The 18,132-nt window shown below is 46.2% G+C and overlaps 1 protein-coding gene across 1 annotated transcript in view; it reads right to left on the bottom strand.

The window, feature by feature from the left end:
• Nucleotides 1-8,425, bottom strand: part of TACR3 (tachykinin receptor 3) — a 1,258,290-nt gene extending 1,249,865 nt beyond the window's left edge. Inside the window, exon 1 of the mRNA XM_086963249.1 lies at nt 7,582-8,425. Within this exon, the coding sequence (XP_086819375.1) occupies nt 7,582-8,045 (464 nt within the window). The 5' untranslated portion in view covers nt 8,046-8,425. The remainder of the gene's footprint in view (nt 1-7,581) is intronic.
• Nucleotides 8,426-18,132: the final 9,707 nt, after the last annotated feature.

The raw sequence follows: 18,132 nt of genomic DNA, 5'->3' as shown, positions 1-18,132 counted from the left end.
TGGAAAGGGCAGCAGCAGGACAGGCGAGCAGAGTTTCACAGTGCCTTAATCAGAGCTCTAGCCTGGGGGAAAGCACACAGTAAGCAAACAGCAGCAGCAGCTGGGTCTGGACAGATCTGGGTCCAAGCATGTCCGGTAAGCCACAGAACAGCCCCAGCTTATATTCTTCAAGCCTCCCATTCTCAATCAATACTAATGAGTCCGCCATTTTAAAGGGTCTGCCTGTGCCTCATCAGAGAGGAGTCTGGGAGGCCCTGGCATACCTTTTTCCAGCGGGCCCTCTGGCGGGCTCCCATTAAGATAGTCATGGACACAGCGAAAGGGCAGTAAGTAACTGGAATAGGAATAACCCCTAATTGACAGCATATATTCTCCGTCTTGCAAACACTGCTACACTGTGTTGCAAGCAGCTAAAGGTGAGGTTTACTCCAGTGATAATTGAATGTATTGTTTGCAAACATTATATTTATCCAAAAAACGAAATAGATGCTCCCCACTTGCAGGTACAGCATGGGTGGGGGTTTTATGGGCCTCTTTTGTCTGCAACTCGGCAGATTAAAGCCCATAAATAACCAAAGAAAGATGTTGATATAAAACGGAAAGAAGGATTGAAGGTTAAAGGGAAGGATGAGTGAAAGGATGCGTGTTTGTCAAATGATGGGTGAAAATTTGAATGCATGAAAGGATGCGAGGAGGTGAAAGGATAGGTGGATGGGTGAAAAGATGCATGGGTGAGTGAAAGGATTGGTTGACTAGTGGGTGGGCGAAAGGATGCATGGGTGAGTGAAAGGATGTGTGAAATGGTTGGCGGATGAAAGGATGCTTGGGGGTGAAAGGATGGATGAAACGGTGATTGGGTGAAAGTGAGCGTGGGTGAGTAGAAGGATAGGGCGACGGGTGGATGGGTAAAAGGATGCATGGGTGAGTGAAAGGATTGGTGAAAGTATGGATGAGTGAAAAGATGCTTGGATGAAAGAATGAGTAAAAGGATGGATGGGTAAAAGGATGCATGAATGGGTGAAACGATGGATGAAATTGTTGGTGGATGAAAGGAAGCGTGGGTGGTTGAAAGGATGGGTGGGAGGGTGGCTGGTGAAAGGATTTGTGAGTGGGAGAAAGGGTAAGTGGAAAGATAACTGTAGGGGTGAATGGATAGATGAAAGAGTGGATGGGTAAGTTAAAGGATGGATGAAAGGGTGGATGGGTGAATGGATGCGTAGGTGAAAGGATGCATGAGTGAAAGAATCAGTGAAAAGGTGGAGGGGTGAAAGTGGGCATGGATGGATGAAAGAATGTGTGGGTGGGTGAATGGGCGAAAGGAAGCATGGGTCGTAAGCGTATGTGTCAAAGGATGGATGGGTCAAAGGATAGATGGGTCAAAGGATACGTGAAACGGTCGATGGATGGATGGATGGATGGATATATGGATGGATGGAATGTGAAAGACTGAATGGATCACAGAAAGTAAAGGTGAAATAGTGGATATCAGTGGGTGGATGGAAGCGTGAAAGGATGGATGGGTGACAGGATGGGTGAAAGGATGGATGGGTCAAAGGATGCATGAAAAGATGGATGGATGGATGGATGGATGGGTGGATGGATGGATGGATGGATGGATGGATGGATGGATGGATGGATGGATGGAATGTGAAAGACTGAATGGATGACAGAAAGTAAAGGTGAAATAGTGGATATCAGTGGGTGGATGGAAGGGTGAAAGGATGCATGGATAGATGTTTGAATGAAAGAGACATGGGAGCTTTTCTAGGGATAGTTGGGCTCACTTGTTTCACTTTCTATGTGAGATCAGAGCTTTGGTTCAAAGTAGGGGTAGGGTAATTTTCTAGCTACTCCCTTGCCCGTCTACCCCACACCTCTGTACCTAATATTAAGGGGCTGACTGTTAGGCAACTCCCTGTGTGCATCTAAAGACCTCCAAAACAATAAGAAACTGTTACCAGCCAAAGTAATGCGGAAAGTCAAAGGAACTACTTACTTGGGAGTGTGGATTAGCGAGAACAATTTATAGTCTCACGTCTCAGGGCTCACAGCAAAGGTGACACTTGAGGCCCCCAGTATGCCGATTGAGGCTTCATTTGGGGTTAGGAATATACAAACTGTTGGTAAAACAACGAATTCAGGGAGAGGTATTGAGACAAAGCAAGAAAGTGCAGAGGTGGGACAGATTTACACTGTGTCAGGACTTCCATCCCCACCGATGAATTAAGATGCTGCTGTACAAATAGCTGTAAGTAAGGCTAAGGGGGTTGGAAATCAGGATCTTATAAAAGATATTTTCCTACGTGAAAAGCGGAATGCAGTGTCGCATTGGTGGAAAGGACGTTTCTATACCTGTGGAAACAAGAAAGGGTAAAACGGTTCTGTTGGGTGAGTTGCGTTTCGAGAGAAGAATAATGAATGTTAGGCAGGACTCGTTGATTGTCTTCGAGGTAACAGAATTTCCCACATGCTGATCAAGGTGCTGCTGACGCAGCAAGGGTTAAACTTCCCGGCACTCTTTCCAGGAATGGCTGCGAGCGTGGCAGCCGTCTGCAAATGCGTTCCAGGAAGACGGGTCTGCGAAGATGTAGGGGGCACTTACGAGTAGGCAATTGTTTTCGAAGCCATGCGCGGCAGTAGCTATGCCGACGCAACAGGTGATCAAAAGTAATCTCTAAATGCATATTGTCTTGTATCCCTCATTACACTGCACAGCAACGGGGACGCTGCTGCGTCGGCCACTGCTGCGGACTCTTGCAGTTGTGACATCAGGCTTGACTTTTGCACACCCAGCGCTTTATTCGTTTGTTTATATATTTTAATTCGACCCACTATGTTTCTTTTTGGGCACTTCGAAGGGACATTCCTACGTGAGAGGAGGGAATGGTGGCAATATCTGGGCGAGTTGAGTGATTTATGTGTCGGGTGGGTAATGTGTGATTTTGTCTAAAAGCGGACTGATACATCAGTTTGACTCAGTTTGCATATTTCCCTCTGAAGCAGTGGTGTAACACATGCCCCTGATTGCGCCCTCCAGCTCTTGAGGCGGGGCCCCCAATTTGGCACAAGGCCAATGAATATCTGTGCGATATAAGGGACTCGGAGGGCCACCTCACGTTCTGCAGGGGGGGTCACCCTCATTTTGCTTTATGGCACTCAGCCACGGCCTGTGGAGTGAGTTACGGTGGGGCAGGAAGACGGGGCGGAGAGGGGCAAGGTTGGGGGTGCTAAAAACCGGAATATGGATAATTGGAGGCAAGTAAACAGTTTAATTGATAAAACGAATTTCGTAGCGCGCACTGCATCGCATTTTGCGATGCAGGGCGCACTACGAAATTTGTTTTATTTATTAACCCTTTCACTGCAGCGTCTATTCCGCCGCAGTGCTAAGGCGGCGGGGGAGCCGCGCGGCGGTCCCGTGCTCGTGACGGAACCGCTCCGTCACGGCACCCAGGTGAGCTGTGCTTGTGACGGAACGGTTCCGCTCAATAGAACGCGCCGCGCAGGCGTGGAATTCGCGACGGAACCGTTCCGTCACCAGCACAGCCCACCCGAGGCTCGCATGGGAGGGGTTAAAATTGTTTTTGCAAGCAGTGAAAGGTTCTATGAGTAGAGGGACCAGCTGTCCTGGATTTATTCCCTTAGGGGCAGATTTACAAGCCCATTGCGTCATTTTTGCACCTCCATTGTGTCACTTTATGTGACACAGCAGTGGCATAAAAATGCGGCCCAGTTACAACGAGACGCATCTAGGAAGATGCACCACGTTGTAAAACCCTGCGTCACAATATACCTGCGTCAGGTATAATGTATGCAGAGTGGGCGTTCTCATGCAAAAAAGCCTCATAGAATTGATGCAGTGAAATCGAAAAGATTTCACTGCGCCACTTCTAGGTGTCACTGCGTCAAGAACATACCCCTACTTGGAACAGGTGTAAGGAATGATACAGCACAATGAGATAGGCATCCCCATGTATTGCTGGAGTTGCGTTGTGCTTGCGACTCCAACAATGCGTGACTTTTGCACCAACAGATGTGCCAGAATTTCTGATGCATCTGCAAACCTTGCGCCATGGTGCACAGTATTGTAAATGCGGTGCATCCATGGTGGCACAAGAGTTTCTCGGGGTGGCGCAGGGAAAGTGACGCATCTCTACAGATGCGTCACTTTCTTTTAAATCTGCCCCTTAGTGCCTCGCTCTCCGTGTGCCTCGGTTGATAAGCTCTGTTGTCATTTAGGTCATTTTGTGCCCATTCGTTGGTGAAAAAAATGCAGTCCTTCTTCTACTTGTGCATAATCTTCCAGGTTTTTGTTTTTTAAAATCTGGTCACCGTACGTCTGAGAGTCACGTAAAACTCGGCCCCCCTTTCCAGAAGACATGCACGAGATCCGGGGTCTCAGAATCCATCACTTTTGATAGCAGAGGGGGTTCATGAATCTGTAGACACAGCCATCGTGAGTCATTACATGTTTAAACGGCTGCGGGATGGCGAGAAAGACCGCGAGACCATGTTAAGCACTGCTTGTGTCTCGACGTGCTAGTGCTCAAAATGCGTAGACAACCCGCAGAAACGTCTCATGCGGCAAATCTGAACTTGCAAAGCGGCGGACCCCTGTGGGATCCGACTGTCGCACACGCAGACAGAAAACGTGTCAGTGCGGGATAGCAGTGCAGCGCAAACAGTGGTGCTGAAATTATCTGAACCTTTAAAACCACCGAAGCTACAGGGGTTCAACAGTTTCAGCGTACGCCTGCAGCGACATCAGCAGCCATACAAGAAAACCCGACTGCAAGATCCAATTTAACAATAATGTCCTGCAGAGTGATCGCTAGTGATGCTGGGGAGAGATGAACTTCAACGGTGACTGTATAGAAAAACACATTCCCTCTCTGCCTTGAGTGCTTTCTCGTATAAAGTTAATGGTACCGAGGACGTCATTCGAGCCTTTCAACACAGCCACGAAGCTCCTACATGCTGGCTTCGCCAATCTGAGCCCGCTGACTTCTACCCTAATGATGAATGAGAAGGGCGCCTGCCGTCCCGAGGGGGCTGTATGTTTGGCCGTCACCCATAGGTGGCAGATGCGAGCTGTGCTTCCTGCCGGGGGCAGTGCCACTTCCAGACAGCTGGAGCATCTGTCAGCGTGCCTGAAATAACGTCACTGCCTGCCTTAGAAAGCGGAGAACGAAAGGGGCAGACGGACGACTGCGGTTGTTGAGGAGGGGTGGGGTGGGGGGACCCAAGGATAACTAGGCAACCATTCACAAGTTGGTGAATTATGAAAAACATATCAATCAAAAAACATATCCAAAGTGGGCGTGCGGCTGGCACTCTTGTGCACGTGCAAACCGGACTCTCCGTTGGACTAAAGCTCGCTGATGTCGCACTTTGACCGCCTTTCGACTGCTTTCAGCCCTACTTATTGATATGTCAGTCCGGTGCGCTGCAGGCAGCTTGCTGCTCTGGGTGACCATCGGCGTATCTGTACAGAAAGAAGCGACCACTTCCTGGTAACTGCGCATCACTTCCCTGAAGGAAACGAGGCTCGTGGGCAAAAATATATTCTCCGTAAATTAACTTGTTGCACAAATAAATCGGTCCCGGTAGTTTACATAAAGCCGCCGACATGTCCAGCCCGCCTCCCCGCCCCCCTCCCCCCACTTCGACCATCACAACATTTAAAGATGAAATCAGTCTATTTCAACTTTATTTGTATTCGGTGAAGTCGGTACTCAAAAGTCAACTCATGGACACAGATCAGGAAAGCCATATTGTGGGAAATAAAGATTTACACAATATGATGCATGCCTCGCAAGCCCTGGTTCGGATATAACACTAAAACCGCACTCATATTCCCCCCTCGTTGCCTAATTATCGGTTAACTATTCTCACAACAGCGTCCACGGGTCTGGTCAGATCCCTCCACCTACAACAAATCAATGCAGGCAGAACACTCCATACCGGCGCCCTTCCCCAAAACTCTATACACGGAACATACCAATAAATCTCATACGTTTACCATTTCCTCAAATTCCATACGTGTCACTCCGCCACACTCAGTAACATCTACGCGTACAATTCCCCCAAAGTTCATGCATTTACGTTAAAAAATGCATACCCATACCTCCATGCCCCAAAATGTATCCATTTGCCCTTTCCCTACTTGTCCTACATGGACAATGCATGCCCCAAGCGACTTGTACAGATCACGCCTGCGGGCTTCACCCATGTACTTTCCCCTATACGTCAATTTCAACTTTTTCATATGCGAATTATTCTTCAAAACATCACAGTTGCCTCTTCTCAGCACTTCACGCCACTCCGCACCAATCTTCCAGCCTTTATACTCGTGCTTCAAAACTTTTTGCACGTGAGACTTCTCCTAAGTGCATGCACGCGCCTTTGCTGACAACTTTCACATTTGTGCCATTCCCCAAAATTGCATACATGCCCTATAACTGCAAATATGGCATTTCCCCCCAACGTACATGAGGTGACCATGCCCCAAAAGTATAAACAGACATGGACCACAACTAAACAGAAGTCCCAATCCTCAACATTTCATACATGTCTGATTTTAAAAAAAACATCGCGTGTGTCCTTTTCCAAAATCTAATACACGTGCTATAGGCCAAAACTTTCACAAGGGTAACACTACAAAATTGAATCCACAAGCAGTTTTTCAAAACATCGGGCATGAACAGCCCCAAAACTTATTGCATGTGCCCAAAATCACAGTTGTGTGTCTCCCAAACCTGCTTTCCATTCGCCCACCACTGTAAATAGAGTTCCTTCCCCAACACTGCATGCACGTTATCTCAAACCTACACCCACGTGTCCCCCACAATTTCTACCTGTGCCCTCCCTAATAATCCATATGTGTGCCCATTCCTAGCACTTAATACATATGGCCTTCCATAATACTTCAAACGCCTCCCCCTCTAATTCTCCATATATGTTTCAACCAAAACGTAATCCATGTACTATTCCTAATACTCCATACATGTACACGTATGTAATACTTCAGACATGGGTGCCGCCTTTCTACTCTTTACATGTGCCCATTTTTAACAATTAATTCACGTGTACCTGTCATCTATAAATGTATCCCCCCAGAACGTGCCACTGCCCACCTCCCCAGTACTCCAAAATGCGCCCCTCCACTTAGTGCATACCTACCTCCAAAATAGCACATGCAAATGCCCGTTCCAAACATTTCATGTCTGTGCCCCTCTCTGATACCCAATGAATGTGCCCCGCCCCAAGTAGTCTTATGGAAGCCATTGTACAAACCTTCATACTTATTCCCTCTAATACTTCACACGTGCACCGCCTAACAATTCATACATGTGCCGGAACGCTTCATACATGTGCCCCTCCCTGACACCCAACACAGAGGTGGTAGAAAATATGCTACTTGTGCCCCTCCTAATACTTCAAACCCCAACACTTCTTGAATGCACCCCCCCACCCCTCCCCCCGGCCGGATACCTCATACACGTGCTCACAAAACATTTCACGCGTGCGCCTTATCCATTGCTACATACATGAGATGTGTACTGGCCTGGCTCTGCTCACCTGTCTACAGCGATGGCGATCATGGAGTAAATGCTGGCAAAGACGGCCGTGATGGGGAAGAAGTTGTGGAAGCGGCAGTACGCCTCTCCGAAGTACCACTCGCTGTGCAGGGCGTAGATGAAGTTGACCAGGGTGTTGAAAGCAGCCATAGAGGCGTCCGAGAAGGCCAGGCTGACCAGGAAGTAGTTAGTGACGGTGCGCATCCTCTTGTGAGCCACTATGATCCAGATCACCACCAAGTTGCCCAGCACAGCGACTGCCACCATAGAGCCGTAGGCCAGCGACCAGAGGGCGATGCGCCACGATGGCTGCACAAACTGGTTGGCCATGGGGGCAAAGGGGGCAGAAGCATTGCCCGTGGGGGAGGCAGAGGTGTTTCCCATCCAGGCCCAGCCTAATCCCTCTCCCAGGGAGAAGGCGCTGGTATTGCTCTCCATGGTCCCGTTTGGAGGAAGTGAGGTCATCCCTGGACCCTTTCTCCTTGGAGAGCCGAAAGTGCCCAAGTTCAGAGCAAGTAGGGCTAGAATACGGGTCACTGCTGGAGAGCTATGCCTACAGACCAGGGGCTTGGGGGGCTAGGAGATGACCTGGCCGTCTTGCCGCTGCCCCAGCAACACAGGTACTTCCTTGCGAGTTGATACAGTTAAGAATTCTATTACTTTCTGACTGATTTATGCTGCTTGCCCCGTCAGCTGTTGCCGGTCTCCTCGCAAGTGGAGTGCGCCTCCTGGTGGCCGGTTAGTGGAGGTCCCTCTACAGTCCAGCGTTGACAGAACAAGCGGCAGATGTGGAAAAGCTACTCTGAAAGGTAGCTCCTTATAACACGGCGTTCAAGGAGGGTCACACTGACGTCAGCAGGGGGAGCACGGAGCCCAGGCATTGGCTGAAGGTAATTCTGTGAGAAAGTGCCGCCTCCCCGCATCCTCGGCACTATCACGGGAGGGTGGTAAGCCTAAGTGAGGTACCAGCTTCAGAGGGGAAGGCATAGCCGGATCGCCGCACCGCCTCCTCCCCAGCTGTCTTCGCAGCCAGTCACTATCCAGGAAAGGTAGCCTCGGAAACCAAGCAGACGCGGATTCCAGTCTCTCGCTTCATGAAAAAAAATCTATTTAAGTATTCGGTGCTTCCGAGGAATTGGGATTGCAATCTGCAGGTGAAATGATGGTTGTGTTAGTAATATAGGGTCGGCGCAATGTTGTTTTCGTTTTATTTTTTTATTTATGTTTTATCAAAATTGACATTTGTTGAATGATCCCAGAAAAAATAGAGGTTGTGCTACAGGTTTTGCAGAGTAAGGGAAAACACATCATTGATGTTCGGTCTACCTACCGAAGTGAAGTGATTTGACTTTTTGCGCGCTACTTTGCACACCTGCAGTATTTCTGCCATTATATATGTGCCTCATTTAAATATTGAATGTTTTTTTTCGCTGGCCGGAGTAACTTTTGCCGCTGCCGGGTAAAGACTAGCGAATCACAGTTCTCTTTAGTACTTAACGAGACACCGCCTGCAACTTATATCGTATTCGTATTGCCAGTGCTTTAAATGGGGAAAAATAAGGGCAGGTTCTCAATAAAATAAAGGTCTGGCAAGTGGGCGGGACTTCTGTACCAGTTGCAGCACATATTAAAAACACATGAGAAATGTGTTTATATAAATATTTTTGGATGAAATCATTACACAAAATAAAAGTCACGATGGCACTTTCACCCGACTGGCCGCTGTGCACCTGATTGACAGTGCAGGCTCTGTCTAGAGACCCTGTCCTGTTAATCACACTGTGACACAAGCCCTCTCAACCCCCCTGCAGTTTGGGGACATTCAAATGGGCTCTGCTGGAATCTTCACCAGCAGCTCTGCAAAAGGCTACTTCAGCTCAGTTAATTACAAGCTCCTCCGAAGCAGGGCCGCCTCTGCCCTGCACGGGAGGAGAAACCTAACCTGAGCCTGCCGTTGATCAGAGTACCAGTACTTTCCATGGCTACAGAGAAGTTCCGGTACTGACGGCCCAAAAAATCGCAAGAGCCGGTTCTCTGTACAGGTGAGTCCCGCCCATTTAAAGCACTGCGTATTGCACATTCCGCTGTTCTTGAGCATGCGCTGTCTGAGGGAGTTGTTGGCCGTGTTGTGCGTGTCGGGTAGCAGCCTCGTTTGTGCGTGTCTCTCGTATCATTTCTTCTTTGCTCTGGAAAGTGACGGGTGTGAACGGGTGGGGTGGAAGGGGTAAGAACTGAGGTTTCTGGCAGGGCCAGACTGGGAACCAAAATTGGCCCTGGCAAAGAGCTCGTCCGGCCCCCCTGGGAGCGGCCAAGCTGCCCATCAGGGCCGGTTTCGGACGATTTTGTTATAGGGGGCGATTTTGCAGCTATGCTGCAAAAACGGCCCTGTAACAAAAACAGCTCTCAGGGGCCCAAATCGGCCCCCCCCCACCCTAGCAGCCCACCGAGAAAACGCCCGGGGCCTGCTACAGCCAGTCCAGCCCTGGTTTCTGGTCCCTCTTCCAGGTGCACGTACCCTTGCAGGTTCTGAGCTCAAGCCCCGATTTCAGTAGCGTACATGGAACGGAGTGCGTGCAAACAATGCACACCTCTGGGCTGTTAAACAGACTCACATCGATTTAAAGGGGATATGTATTGCCTCAAAATGCGGCAGGTATTTGCAAATACAAGCCGCTTAATTGGTTGCGTATGTTTTTTTTTTTTTGAAGTAGCTATTACATGTTACTGTATCTTTTTAAAAAAGCCTTTGGATGTGTGTGCTATAGTGTGATTCTGGACGGTAGCACAGCTTCTGGGTGCTATGTCACTGCAGGGCTTTAAGTGGGACAGGTCCTGCCAGGTCTCAGCAACGACTTCTGGAAGACAGCTTGTTGGCCCGGGGGGCGTGTCTATCTGTATTTGAACAGACTGTGGTCCTGGTTTTGTTATGGGAAACATAGTTTTTGGGCTCCTACATCATCGTTGGATCAGTGCAGATGTAATATGCAGCACGAGACACGTATTAGGGTGTAGAGACTTCTATAGGTTACATGAATGTGTGGACAGATGGGTACTCTTTTCACTGTAATTCTCAATTCGTTGTGTGCCAGACCGTAACGTCTCGGAAACTCTGCCGAGAAGTAAGTCATCCTGCAGGGATATGCTCTATCTTGGACAAGTTTCAAATCACGTCCCCCTAAACGCTCGCTCTTTTCTCCAACAGCTCGCTAGCCCGTGCGGCGGCTGCCGCCTCTCCACGCGTGCAGTTAGGACAAACCTGCCTCGTCTAAAAAGGTAGGACATTTGTCATTTTTCCGAACGCCCTTGCACCTCAATGGCACCATGAGCTATACTAAGAAGTCCCAATCCTCTCTCCAGATTACAGATCTACGCAATGAACAACTGACCCGGGCCGGCACCATCCCCTTGTTCAGCGGCAACCCTGCGCTCTGTCAAGGTATGCCCTGGTTTCACATAGCGAATCATATGCAGCACACTAGAGACATTGGTGGATTGTTTCTAACCTAGATCTCTTACACCATTTTTCCCACAGGGAGTGATCCGAACATCTCACGATTAAGGTACTTTTAATTCCTAAGTGGTTGAGTCCATGCGATGAGTCTATTCAAATTAGCCCCCTCACTTACACCGTCTTTTAATTATTTCACAGTGACAACGACCCCCCAGTCCATGTCCTGAGGAGAACCCGTCTAATGTTGTTGGGTTCGAAACGCGTCGACGTTCTCACCTCCAAGATACCAAATCATTAGGGCACGCTAGGAATCAACTTAATACACTCTTGAATTGTTGATCTGTTCCTATGTTATTCCTAGCCATAGCACTTGATGTTTAATCCATTGTGTATCTTGTGTTGGTTCTAACAAGGAGGTTTTTTTATAATTTAACAGTCCCCTTGTTCAGTTTATATTCAGGATTGGAGCCTCTTTGATTGATTGACCTGAGGCCTTTCACAGTTGTCCATGTTATTTATGTATGGCAATTTTCTTGTTTATACACTGTGTTTTGACAATTTCCTTTCGGTTCACTGATTTTGTATTTGTGTATCATTATAAATGTTGTGTTGTATTTTTTGATGCCAAAAAAATCTTAAAATATTTTATAAAAACAAAGAGTCAATCAATACAAATGGTTGTCCAACCTAGTGATTTATTATACTAGGTCGTGTACTGTGACCTAAATTCGAAACTGCCCGGCACTTGTTTTGTTTCTTTGCATAATAGTGGTTCAGGCCGGCCAGTGACAGGACCCAAGCCTTTCCCTGTTTGCCCAGGTCTCAGCAACGACAGTTCTAAAAAGCAGGTGCTGAGGCAGGTCCCTATAAGGCTGTTCATTTTAGCCCTCACCAGCAGGATGAAAACAAATCTTACCTCTGCAGCAGTACCACTCTTCACTGCCTTTGATTTAACTTTGAAGAGACTCATTCTAGGTCTTTTAAAGTCTCATCATTTCAGAATTGAAGCATTTTCTACAATATATACTACAAGGGGCGCAACTAGACCCAAACTGCCAGGGCTGGCTTGAATGCTGGCGGTTACCGTCAGGACAGTCTTTTTGATGCTCTCTCCCCCCATAATCCCCTTCTCCATTCATTTCTCCACTACCACTTCACAACAGCGCACCTCATCTCTCCATAGCCTCTCTCCGATGTACATTTCTGTTAGAAATGGGGGTCTCTAGTTGGCAGTGGCTTGCGCCCTGTCCATGTAGAGATCCTTCCTTCTAGCCAGGGTAATGGGATTGAACACCTAAGAAAACCCCCGCTCACCCGCTTGGTAGCTTGGCACAAGCAGATATGCTTATCTCAGAGGCAATGTGTAAATTATTTGTACATAACACACATGGTAACAGTGAAAACATACAAATGGACACCACACCAGTTTAGAAGAATAAGGTACCTTTATCTAAACCAAACAAGACCAAAACGACAAAATCCAACATATATATATTACCTACTGGCGGTCGCCAGTAGGTATATATAGTTAGGACCTAGTTACCATAGGAAATCCCCAACATTCTATTGGGATTAACTTTGGCGCCGATTGAGGAATCTGCGTGTAATTTTCCTTAAATTTGCTCAACTATGCTCCACTCCTTCCCTGAAAGTTTTGGGGGGATTCGTCAAGCGGGGGCTGAGAAAAAAGGGGGGTCCCAAAACGTGTTTTCCCCATGTTAATTTCCATAGGGACCTTTAGACACGGCTACAGCCCGAACGGCTGAATGGAAATACACCAAACTTGGCAAAATGGTAGGGCCTGGTATGCAGATGTGCCTTTGCTATGTTTGGTGAAAATCCATCCAGTAGTTTTTGAGAAAATTGAATTTGAAATTTTTCAAATGGCATTTTCTATGGGACCTTTAGACACGGCTACAGCCCGAACGGCTGAACGGAATTACACCAAACTTGGCAAAATGGTAGGGACAGGTATGCAGTAGTGACTTTTCTTAATTTGGTGAAAATCCCTCCAGTAGTTGTTGAGAAAATTGAATTTGAGCAAATTATATATCTATATGCGCTCAACATTCTATTGGGAATAAATTTGGCGCTGATTGAGGAATCTGCGTGTAATTTTCCAGAATTTTGGCCAGCTCCGCTCCGCTCCTTCCCTGAAAGTTTTGGGGGGATTCGTCAAGCGGGGGCCAAAAGGGGGGTCCTAAAACGTGTTTTCCCCATGTTAATTTCCATAGGGACCTTTAGACACGGCTACAGCCCGAACGGCTGAATGGAATTACACCAAATTTGGCAAAATGGTAGGGCCTGGTATGCACATGTGCCTTTGCTATGTTTGGTGAAAATCCCTCCAGTAGTTCTTGAGAAAATTGAATTTGAAATTTTTCAAATGGCATTTTCTATGGGACCTTTAGACACCACTACAGCCCGAACAGCTGAACGGAATTACAACAAACTTGGCAAAATGGTGGGGACAGGTATGCAGTAGTGCCTTTTCTTTATTTGGTGAAAATTCCTCCAGTAGTTGTTGAGAAAATTGAATTTGAGCAAATTATATATGTATATGCGCTCACCGTATGCACACCGTACGCGTATGGTACGCGTACCGTACGCGTACGTGCGCGTACCGTACGTGCGCGAGCGAGTTTCTGATTGGCTGGCAGTCGACTGTCAACATTCCAAACTGTCCAAACCAGGAAGTGTTGGCCACCATCTTGTTTTTCAGGAGAACTGAGGCACAAGAGAGCCCAAAACAAGAGTGGAAAACACGAAAAGGGGGCAGGGTAGAGACCCCCCAACCCTCTAGCCCTTCTCAGGGGGTCCCAGAAGGACCCCCAAGGGCAAAAAAAAAATACAGTGCCCGTACCCCGCGATTTAAAACAAAATTATACTTTTTTTTGCACTTAGTGGTCCTTCTGGACCCCCTGAGAAGGGCTAGGGGGTCTCTACCCTGCCCCCTTTTCGCGTTTTCCACTCTTGTTTTGTGCTCTCTTGTGCCTCACTTCTCCTGAGAAACAAGATGGCTGCTCAGGTGATCCCAGAAGGATAATAACATATATAAACGTTATCCGCTAATAGAATTAGCATTTACAAAACCTTTGACATTTATTGAAAAAAATATAGGTTTCACGCCTGATATAGTTTGGAATTAGCATTTAAAAAACCTTGCAAATTCACTAAAAAAAACATAGGTTTCTGGCATTATATAGTTAGGAATTAGCATTTAAAAAACCTTGCGAATTCACTTAAAAAAACATAGGTTTCAGGCCTCATATAGTTAGGAATTAGCATTTTAAAAACCTTGCAAATTGCTCCTATATAGTTAGTTGTACTTACTATATTTCGCGCACCCGCAATCCACTGCTGATGATGTCACATATTACATAATTCATGACATGGTCAGTGACATCACTGATGACATCACTGATGACATCTCAAATGACATCACAGATTACATCACTGATGTGAACAAGGGCTTTTCAAGCCCGAAACGCGTAGTGCCCTCTTGCCTACCGGCTTTCCTGCAATAAAGATCCTGTGAAGCGCATCTGGTGGTCCGTCTCCTATGTTTCCTCGCCGGTCTGACTCCCGTCTGACTCGGAAGTGGTGTTTGGAGTTTCCGCGTATATATATATATATATCACAAAAATGATTTACAATGCCTATCATACTTTGTCATCGCCTCTGTAGATAAACCTGCGAGGGGTGGGGACAGAGATAGGATGCTGAGGAGACTTGAGTCCCAGTTTATTTTGGAATTAGACAGCAGATTTCCAAATGGGCTCAATAATACAGAGGATTTGCACGTTTTCCTTTAAACCTTTGTTGCCTGTTTTTCTACTTACCGCATAACAACATCTGTCAGTAATATCATTGGTTTTGGGATATTTTTGTACACAGAATTTCATATACATACCTTTTTACTTTCTCATTTTCCCTATTATAAATTGCTTCATGGTCGGTGCCATACAGCTTTTTTTCACTTGTTAAATATTTTTTTGGGATACACTTTTTTACTTTATTAGGACATAGCCGTACAGGACTACTTGCCATTTTCTGTTTTCCTGTTTTATAACCACGTCAGAACTTATCTATAGTGGTTTCTCTACTACAGATCCATCTTTTTTGGTTCGATTACATTGTTGGCCTTCCTGCATTCTGAGCATTCTGGTTTCAGATTGCCTTGTTATATAAAAAAAAGGAGACATAGAACCCATTCATATTGGATTTCATCCAATTGTTTACATTTATGCAATTTTTGCACAGAATGGCACTTTGACACTTTATAATGCTGATAATACAAATTGCACATTGCACTTGCACTTTATCAGGATGTTTACTTGCATATTTGCACGAGATTGCGTAGTTTGCACAGTGTATGGGTTTTATTTAAATGAATTATTCAGTTTCTCTTTAAATGTATGTGAACAAGGCTCTCTTCGCTTGGGTCTGCTTGCATTATAAGCAATTATTTTATTTGCGTCTAATTGTATTTACTTTGTCGCATTTATTGGCCATTGTATATATTGTTATAAATAATGAATTTTAACTAACTCATTCTTTATATATTATGGATTTTAACCATCTAATGTAGTAGAGATCAATTGTTTACATGTATGTTTGGAAAACAGACTTTGTAGTGCTTACAATGGAGTATGTCCTTTCTTTCCATGATCACATGGTGTAGTGTTTGAAAAAAAGAAAAAAATGCTAATGAAAAAAATTTTAATTGACACATCAAAAAAAACTGTGAAGCTCTGGGTACTTAAATGTGAATGCCGCACTAACTGACTGTCTGTGAGCAAGGGCGGATGCCCGAAACGCGTCAGATTTTGTTGGACTAGACTTTAATAAACCCTGTGCCTTCATTTACGTTTTGGATTCGTGTGGTCTTTCTGGGTCGATGAAATGCGGAGCCCTGAAATACTGCTGTTGCTGTATATATATATATATATATATATCCACAGTAAGCCTGCTTCGAAAGAACAGGCGGAGGTCTCTCAGGGGAACTTCAGGAAATCTTTTTAATTAATCAGCGCTGCATAATGCATTTCGGCCTGCCGGCCTTCGTCAGATGCTGCTGGATACAAGGAAGTGCTTCCCACCCCACCTTTGAATTGTCCAGTGTCTCTCCCATTGGCGGTAGTCCGCATGACGAAAGTCACGTGATGGCAACTCCGCTGCAGCCTGAACACAAACTACAGCTCCCAGAATGCTGTAATACCGGGTAAGTGTTGCTGGGATTAATGGATAGGCACAGTGGGTGTCCAAATCCTATATATATATATATATATATATTTTTTTTTTAACACTGAGGAAGCCTTCACGGCGAAACGCGTTTGTCTTTTTTTGAGGGCAGGGGGGGTCTGCCAATAAATCGTTTGAAACATCTCAAGCTTGGAGTGCCGTCTACTTTCTTGTAAAGAAGCAAGTGTTTGTAGATATATGTATATATATATATATATATATATTCTGCTCCAAAGGTGTCCCTCAGTAAAGCTGCGCTCGAGACATCACTGTGCTTGCATGAGCCTTTATTGGTATGGAGGGAAACGTCAGTCGGTACAATCAAACAGCTGAATTTTCGGCAGCCTGACGCGTTTCAAAGTTTCCTTCTTCCTCAGAGGCTGAATGTTTCAGGTGAGTGCAGGACGGGCTCATCTCCCGCAATTTATGCATATGGCACGCCCATGGATTGGGACGCTTGTATGAGACAGTGCATGGAGTCTGGAGTTTTATTTCCAATTCTTATACCCCTTTTGACCTTTGAAGCCTTTCTAGTTTACAAGTTCCTGCCTTGCCTGGTCTTGGCTCCAAGCATCCTCCAGGGGGTGGAGGCAACATTGTGAGAGGACAGGCATAACCATATTCAGGTGGCAGTGTCAACTCCTCCTACCACTCTAGCCCAGAAAGACCCATCAGTCTGGTGAGGGCTCACCTGGATATGCAGGACACACCGGAGCTCCCTCTGTGTGACTGTCTAGAGTGAATGTACAAACAAGCCCATGTCAGTCTAAACCAGATGTTGATTCCACAGGGAGGCAAAGGCACAGAATGGTTAAGCGAGAAAATGCCCACTTTCCTAAAGTAGCATTATCAAACAAACAAACAAATTCAAAACCAACTTCACTAAAATATGTATTTTCAAATTCTGAACTTAGGGAGCCCAAATCTCTATCTCTTTCTATCTCTTTCCAATTGAAAGTTACGCTTGTAAGATGTTACCAGTCAGCTCAAATGATAGCCTATGGAGAGATGGACCTTCCAATATTCCAATATTGAAAACGAAATTGGCTGTGTTTCCCTTTTAGGACATGTAAAACACTTCAGCAAAAGTCCTACTTTTCACATACACTGCACCACTGCACCCTGCCCATGTGAGTACTTTGGGCATACCTTAGGGGTGCCCTAAAAGTAGAAATATGGAAGGTTAGGGCCTGGCAAGTGGATGCACTTGCCAGATCGACATGCCAGTTCAAAACTGCACTCACAGACAATGCAGTTGCAGGCCTGAGGCACGTTTATTGGGCTACTCATGTGGGTGGCACAACCAGTGCTGAAATCCCCTAGTAGCATTTGATTTACAGGCCCTGGGCACACACAGTGCAATTTATGAAGGATTTACCAGAAAATCAAATAGGCCAATCATGGATACCCAATCATAATCACAATTTACAAAGGGGTCACTCGCACTTTAACACTGATCAGCATTTTTAAAGTTCGCCGACTTCTAAAACCAGCATTGCGAAATGCAGCACACAGTCAAACACAAGAGGTCAGAAGCAAAAAGACAGTGGAAAAACATGCCAAAGATGCCCAGTCTAACATGTGTCCCCACAGCTGAAAGTGGGGAAAACTACCCATCCTCCTGGGAGTTCTCTTCACTAAGGCGAAATAACCTGGACAGACAATCAGCATTGGTGGGTTCCGTGCCATTGCAGTGTTCTACCATAAAGTCCATTCCCTGTAGGGAGATGGACCACCTAAACAGTTTAGCGTTCTCACCCCATATCTGTATTAACTAAGGGTGGGCGTAAAATCTGTTTCGCGGGCGAATTTGCGGATTTTCCGCGATTTCGCGATCCGCGAATCTCGCAAAATCGC

The sequence above is a fragment of the Lissotriton vulgaris genome, chromosome 3_1 (genome assembly GCF_964263255.1).
Source record: "Lissotriton vulgaris chromosome 3_1, aLisVul1.2, whole genome shotgun sequence".
Classification (NCBI taxonomy): Eukaryota; Metazoa; Chordata; class Amphibia; order Caudata; family Salamandridae; genus Lissotriton; species Lissotriton vulgaris.
This window is presented reverse-complemented; position numbering and strand designations above follow the sequence as displayed.